Genomic DNA, 7,500 nt, shown 5'->3' with positions numbered 1-7,500 from the left:
ACACACACACACAGCAGTACACACACACACACAGCAGTGAACACACACACACAGCAGTGAACACACACACACAGCAGTGAACACACACACACACAGCAGTGAACACACACACACACACACACACAGCAGTGAACACACACACACAGAACCCCACAAACCCCTCTCCCTCCTCTCCTTCCTCCACCAACAGTAGCCCGTCCCCCGTCGTCCCCCCACCCTGTAGGACCACAGTGATGGTGGGTCACTGCTCACAACCCCTGTGGCTAGAATAATAATAAAAAATAAAATATAAGAATAATTATTATAAGAATTGTATGTGCTTTCTCTTAATGAACTTGGGAAACTTTACACTTTGAACCCTTTTAAACATTAACACAGTGAGTTCTCAACTGTGGCCAGATGTGTAGCATTAACACTTTAAATCATTTCTGTCTGTACATAACAGATTTACACCCAGTCTGTTCTGTCACGTTATTCCTACAGATGTTAATGATGATGATTACAGTCACATGATTAACATGACTCAGTATAAACAGCTGGACTCACAGCTGCGGTAACAACTGCAGTAACAGCTGGACTCACCTCAGCAGTAACAGCTGGACTCACAGCTACAGTAACAGCTGGACTCACCTCAGCAGTAACAGCTGGACTCACAGCTACAGTAACAGCTGGACTCACAGCTACAGTAACAGCTGGACTCACCTCAGCAGTAACAGCTGGACTCACCTCAGCAGTAACAGCTGGACTCACAGCTACAGTAACAGCTGGACTCACCTCAGCAGTAACAGCTGGACTCACCTCAGCAGTAACAGCTGGACTCACAGCTACAGTAACAGCTGGACTAACCTCAGCAGTAACAGCTGGACTCACAGCTACAGTAACAGCTGGACTCACCTCAGCAGTAACAGCTGGACTAACAGCTACAGTAACAGCTGGACTCACCTCAGCAGTAACAGCTGGACTCACAGCTACAGTAACAGCTGGACTCACCTCAGCAGTAACAGCTGGACTCACAGCTACAGTAACAGCTGGACTCACCTCAGCAGTAACAGCTGGACTCACAGCTACAGTAACAGCTGGACTCACAGCTACAGTAACAGCTGGACTCACCTCAGCAGTAACAGCTGGACTCACAGCTACAGTAACAGCTGGACTCACCTCAGCAGTAACAGCTGGACTCACCTCAGCAGTAACAGCTGGACTCACCTCAGCAGTAACAGCTGGACTCACAGCTACAGTAACAGCTGGACTCACCTCAGCAGTAACAGCTGGACTCACAGCTACAGTAACAGCTGGACTCACCTCAGCAGTAACAGCTGGACTCACAGCTACAGTAACAGCTGGACTCACAGCTACAGTAACAGCTGGACTCACCTCAGCAGTAACAGCTGGACTCACAGCTACAGTAACAGCTGGACTCACAGCTACAGTAACAGCTGGACTCACCTCAGCAGTAACAGCTGGACTCACCTCAGCAGTAACAGCTGGACTCACAGCTACAGTAACAGCTGGACTCACCTCAGCAGTAACAGCTGGACTCACAGCAGAAGGTCCAAACTCCATGGACTTGAAGATGTCGTAAACACTGTGTGAGCTTCTCTCTGCCATAACACTCACTTACAACTGTTTATAACTTAACTGTCTGTGATCTAGAACCAGAACAGACAGGAATAATAATAATAATAATAATAATAATAATAACAGAAACCAGGGTAAAGTAGCTCTAAAGCTAACTAAGCTAACCCGCTACAGCAGTAGTTAGATATAGTGCACAATATAAAGCGGAAATAAGAACGGAAGCGTTTTATGACCCGGTATTAATTCTGATAAACCGAATAAATTACAGGAAAAAAAATAACGTAACGTGCCGTGTGCCGCGTGCGCCTTCATAAGCTCCGCCCATCTGTAACGTACTTTAAACTCCGCCAATAGAATGTCAAGGCGGGTGATTACGTCAGAGCCGGAAGTGGCTTCTAAACACAGGCAGTGAATTAGTTTGTAATTAGTTAAAAGTTTTTATAAGTTTTTATAGATTTCGGTTTTATTTTAATTATCATAATTATTATTATTTTAATTGTTTAAGACACTAGACGCTGTACATTCTGAGCGGATTGATCTCTCACTCTCTCTGTAAACAGTTTAATTATTATTATTATTATTATTATTATTATTATTATTATTATTATTATTATTATTATTATTATTATTATCTCAATGTGCTCTGCAGTAAAAAAAAGGTTCCAGGTTACCACAGTGTTCAATGTTGTCTCTTATCTCCTTAAATTAGATTCAACTTTAATGTTATTACACATGTACAAGGCAATGAAATGCAGTTTGGCATCAAACCAGAAGTGTGTGTGTGTGTGTGTGTGTGTGTGAGAGAGAGAGAGAGAGAGAGAGAGAGAGAGAGAGAGAGAGAGAGAGAGAGAGAGAGAGAGAGAGAAAGTGGGAGAGAGAGAGAGAGAGAGAGAGAGAATGTGGGGGAGAGAGAGAGAGAGAGAGAAAGTGGGAGATAGAGAGAGAGAGAGAGAGAGAAAGTGGGAGAGAGAAATAAAGAGGGGGAGACAGAGAGAGAGAGATAAAGAGAAATAGAGAGGGGGAGACAGAGAAAGAGAGAGAGAGAGAGAGAGAGAGAGAGAGAGAGAGAGAGAGAGATAATGAGGTGAACTGTAATCAGGATTAGGATGGAGGGCCGTGTGTATAAATCCCCTGCCCGGTGAAGGACAGAGTGAAAACCTGTTACAGAGAGAACGAGTGACAGAACATCATCATCATCATTATCTTCATCACCGGGTGAGTTCAGTGTGATTATTAATAAAGTATAAATCTGAGTTTAATATTAATGTTTCTCTTAAAATGATCTGAGTGATGTGATGACCGACGGCAGTGAGACGCCATGCGGCACACTGGGATTAGTCCTCTCACTCATCCTGTCTTCTGATTCAGGATCAGAGTCATGTGGATATTAAAGTTAGAGTTGTTTTAGAACTCAAAGTCTCAGTAACGACCGGACATCATAGTGTGTGAAGACAGACAGAAGTTCAGGTGATCAGTAATGTGGTGAACCATGTTGTGATGGAGATGGTGTCCAAGGCATCCATGTATGTAGGTTGTGTTGTGTTCTAGGACACAGATTCTGGTGGTCACATGACTAGAAGGTGCTATTACTTAGTTTTATTTATAAGACAGATACACGATCAGATGTGATTATAGTGTGATAAATTATCATTAGTTATTGATACATAGCTGTAGATATTTAACCCCCTACGACCTGGTGTCCACATACACGGACATCACACTGCATCTAAATGCAAGCCAAACCAAAGCTCGGGTCTTAGGAGGCTAATATTAGCATGGTTGCTATTAGTGCTTCATGCTAACAGTTTGTAAAACATCAGAAATATCAGTGAGGATTTTAAACCTGGAGCTGGATTTAAATCACAGGACGACAGATTGGAGGCTGGAGATTAAGTCTTTAAGATTAAGTTAATCTTCAGTTAGTATTTTATCTGTGTTTCAGGGGATGAGGATCAAATCAGCTGCTGTGGTGGTCACAAGATCACTGTTCTCATCTCTAAATTAAACAGACTGTGTGTGTGTGTGTGTGTGTGTGTGTGTGTGTGTGTGTGTGTGTGTGTGTGTGTGTGTGTGTGTGTGTGAGATCAGTGTGTATGCACTCAGTATAACAGTAAAGTGAATATACTGATGTAGGCCATTGCATTAATGGCAGAGATCTGAACAGAGAGAACAGCAGAATAAACACAAACACACACAGAGAGAGAGAGAGAGAGAGAGAGAGAGAGAAGGAAATGAAAAACAGGACTGAAGGTTTGATGTCACCTCAATGTCCAGACATGAGGAACTTCTTATAAATGAGTCTGATAAGGATCAGATATCGAATATGTGTGATCGGATTTGCTTTGACGTAATCCTGAGCACACATGATGATCTGACAGAGCTGATCAATGTGGTAGCTCAGTGGTTAAGGTGTTGGGCTACTGATCTGTAGGTCATGAGTTCGAACCCCAGGTCCACCAAACTGCCACTGCTGGGCCCCTGAGCAAGGCCCTTAACCCTCAGTTGTAAGTCACTCTGGATAAGGGTGTCTGCTAAATGCCCTAAATGTAATGTAACTGTAATTTGTGAGCACAGAAGCAGAAAGTCACCCAGATTCTGAGTTTAGATCAGATTAATATCACAGCTCTGATATCGGTTCTGTATTAGAAATGTGGTAAAAGAGTGAGAGACAGATGTGGTAGCAGTGTTTAAGGTGTAGGACTACTGATCGGAAGGGTGTGAGTTCTATTCCCTGGGCCACCAATCTGCCCCTCCTGGGCCCCTGAGCAAGGCCCTTAACCCTCAATTGCTCAGCTGTATAAATGAGAGTCTGCTAACTCTGGACTTGCACAGTGCCACTTTTTATCATCTGCAAGCTGAATTAAAACAATGTTGTTTTTGTCCTCTAGCTGATCAGCTATGAGATTCATCAGTCTGCAGCATCGTGTACGGAGGGAGGTGGAACCGGAGTCAGATCACGCCCAAGCTCCGCCCCCTCCCTCTCACCACTCCCACAATTTTATTGAAATAAAGAACAAATTCTTCAATGAGCTCGGACACCTTCCCAGTGAGTGAAGTTATAAACTCTGACCAATCACTAATCACAACAGTGTCACATGACACAACTATGTCACATGACACAACTATGTCACATGACTTTATCACTTAAAGCTCAATTTATCTCTAAACTTTTACATCTGTGTGAAATTTACGTCTCTTTTCTATTTAATGTCGTTATTACAATTTATCACAGACCACAAGATTAAAAGTAAGTCTTTATTCTTCAATTTTACTTTTTAATTTACTTCATTTATCTTTAACTAACATTAACTAACTCTCTCTTTCCCCCTCCCTCCCTCCCTCCCTCCCTCTCTCTTTCCCCCTCCCTCCCTCTCTCTCTCTGTCCCTCTCTCTCTCTCCCTCTCTCTCTCACTCTCTCGCTCTATCTCTCTCTCTCTCTCCTCTCTCTCGCTCTATCTCTCTCTCTCTCTCTCTCTCTCTCGCTCTATCTCTCTCCCTCTCTCTCTCTCTCTCTCTCTCTCTCTCTCTCTCTCTCTCTCTCTCAGTGCCCATGTGGGCAGTTGGTGCCATCATAGTTGTAGCTCTCGTCCTCGTTGCCTGCTTTACTTTCTGTTTGTACAAAAAATGTTTAGGAGGAAAGAAAAAGACCAAGAAAGTGAGAGAGAGAAAAGGCGTGCGACGAGTGATGAAAAAAGAGAAAGACGGAGAGGAGGAAAAGGCAAGAGAACAAAGTTTACACTTAGACTTCATAAATAAATTAAAAGTGAGTTGTTTTGATTAATGAACAAATCTCCCTTTAAGGAGGAAGTGAAACAAGAGGAGGAAAAAGAGCAGGAATACTTTGGAAAGCTGGAATACAGTCTGGATTATAACTTCACTGAGAATCAGGTGTGTGAGAGACGACGATGCGCTGTACACTGGACGCCCCATGTCCATGTGAATGAGTGGTTGCTATAGAAACAATAACAAATCAGTGTGAGCGCATCAAAGATAAATAAAGCTGTAATGAGAATTAAGAGAATTAATCAACACTTTCTGACCAATCAGAGAAGCAGAACTCAGCAGCTCTCTAACATACATTCATTAACACAGACGCAAATTTAGACAAATCTCTTTACTATGGGGTCAGAATTGTTTCGTTATTCTGAATAAATACACTATGATCCACAAATAAATATAAAGAGTTTCACAAATATTTTTACAAATTTCACAAAAAGAAATGAAATTCACAAATAAATAAAATGGGATTTGCAAATAAAAAAATTATTTATAAATTGTATTTATTTGCGAATGTCTTCCTGCTCATTAGTGAATCGCGTTCTGTACTTTTGTGGATTTGAAACATTTCTAACGTCAAGACGTGCACAAGAATCCACAAATAGGTGACTCCGCCCACCGTCTACTCCAGCCAATCACGTTCTGATTTACTCGCTCTTCACACCACCCCTGGACCCATTGATGATGCTGAACTCGTTTCCACAGAAAGCAGAACTGAACTAACCCTTAGTGCTGCTACAGTCCATACAGGGTGACCAGATTGGGCTCGAATCTGCGACTAATGTTTTTATTTGTTTTTTTTTTAATCGTATTTTGCAGCACATATTACACTGTGATAGTGCGAGTAAATCAGAACATGATTGGTTTGAGGTAGACCGTGCCACGATTGGTCAGCGCCACGAGACCGTTGTCCGATTGGCTGGAGTAGGCGGTGGGCGGAGTCACCTATTTGTGGATTCTTGTGCACGTCTTGACGTTAGAAATGTTTCAAATACTTTTGACCCCATACTTTTAGTACATTAACAATGACACCTCACCCTCACCCTTATCCTCACCCTCACCATGACACTGAGCCCTAACCTGCATCTTTACTACAGAGAAACAGAGCGACTAAAATAATGCTGACTCTGATACACATTTTACACCGAATCGCTTTATCAGGATGGTTGGGGTAGTTAGTTAGCGGTAGTTAGTTAGCGGTAGTTAGTTAGGGGTAGTTTCCTAATTCACATTCACGTCATCTGATCTGATCAGTTTTTAAACGTTTGCTTTTAACATTTTTGTTCAGCTCATAGTTGGAGTCCTTCAGGCTCAAGACCTTCCTGCGATGGACATTGGCGGCACTTCGGATCCCTACGTTAAAGTCTACATGCTTCCTGACAAGAAGAAGAAATTTGAGACCAAAGTTCAGAGGAAGAATCTCTGTCCTGTTTTTAACGAAACATTTATTTTTAAAGTGCGTCTCAGATCATTTCTCCTCCTGTAACTTTTACTCCATTATAATTATAAAGCAGTTTATTATCGAGGTTTTGTAGACGTGAACTTTCTGTATTTCTCTCATCCTCAGACCCCCTTTAATGATTTGGCCGGACAAACTTTGGTGCTGCAGGTTTTTGACTTTGATCGTTTCGGGAAACATGACGTGATCGGAGAGATTAAAATTCCCATGAACAGTGTGGATCTGGGACAACCGATTCACGAGTGGAAAGACCTGGTGGGAGGAGAGAAAGAGGAGGTAAAGATTTAATCTGACTGCAGACACAGTTATTATCCTAAAACCGCAGATTACATCATCATACTAGACACAGAAGTAAAGACGCTACACAAAGGGATGAAAATGGTTTAATGTAAGCTTTAAAATATCTCTAATGGTGTCATCAGGTTTTAAGTGAACTGCAAGTGTTGGATAATGATGCAGATTAGATTAGATTAGATTAGATTAGACTTTATTGTCACTGGGCAAGATACATGTACAGAGATAGTTTTATTTTTATTTAGCCTCAGGTTTCATGTCACTGGTGTCTGCAGCTTCATGGTTTATCTTTTTTATTTTTATTTATATGTTTTTATTTTTAAGCCAACGTCAAGTTATTTGTCTACAGTAAAGTTTTGGTTGGTGTCGCTGCTGTCTTTCTAATTAGGAGA

The 7,500-nt window shown here is 41.9% G+C and overlaps 2 protein-coding genes across 5 annotated transcripts in view; one reads left to right on the top strand and one right to left on the bottom strand.

Moving 5' to 3' along the window:
• The window catches only part of aldh16a1 (aldehyde dehydrogenase 16 family, member A1), a 14,918-nt gene extending 13,031 nt beyond the window's left edge, over positions 1-1,887 (bottom strand). Inside the window, exons 1-2 of one of the 2 annotated variants that reach the window (XM_027164068.2) lie at positions 1,869-1,887; positions 1,519-1,649 (exon numbers count right to left, since the gene is read on the bottom strand). In XM_027164068.2, the coding sequence (XP_027019869.2) occupies positions 1,519-1,608 (90 nt within the window). In that variant the 5' untranslated portion in view covers positions 1,609-1,649; positions 1,869-1,887. The other variant, XM_027164067.2, reaches the window with a different exon arrangement.
• A 709-nt stretch (positions 1,888-2,596) lies between these two features.
• Positions 2,597-7,500, top strand: part of syt5a (synaptotagmin Va) — a 6,856-nt gene continuing 1,952 nt past the window's right edge. Inside the window, exons 1-7 of one of the 3 annotated variants that reach the window (XM_047800903.1) lie at positions 2,597-2,793; positions 4,467-4,624; positions 4,811-4,825; positions 5,124-5,296; positions 5,380-5,466; positions 6,644-6,811; positions 6,923-7,090. In XM_047800903.1, coding sequence (XP_047656859.1) covers positions 4,477-4,624; positions 4,811-4,825; positions 5,124-5,296; positions 5,380-5,466; positions 6,644-6,811; positions 6,923-7,090 — 759 coding nt within the window. In that variant the 5' untranslated portion in view covers positions 2,597-2,793; positions 4,467-4,476. The remainder of the gene's footprint in view (positions 2,794-4,466; positions 4,625-4,810; positions 4,826-5,123; positions 5,297-5,379; positions 5,467-6,643; positions 6,812-6,922; positions 7,091-7,500) is intronic. The other 2 variants (XM_047800904.1, XM_027164057.2) reach the window with 2 other exon arrangements.

Source organism: Tachysurus fulvidraco, chromosome 15 (genome assembly GCF_022655615.1).
Source record: "Tachysurus fulvidraco isolate hzauxx_2018 chromosome 15, HZAU_PFXX_2.0, whole genome shotgun sequence".
Taxonomy (NCBI): domain Eukaryota; kingdom Metazoa; phylum Chordata; class Actinopteri; order Siluriformes; family Bagridae; genus Tachysurus; species Tachysurus fulvidraco.
Note: the sequence above shows the minus strand (reverse complement) of the source record. Positions and strands in the feature narration are given on the sequence as shown.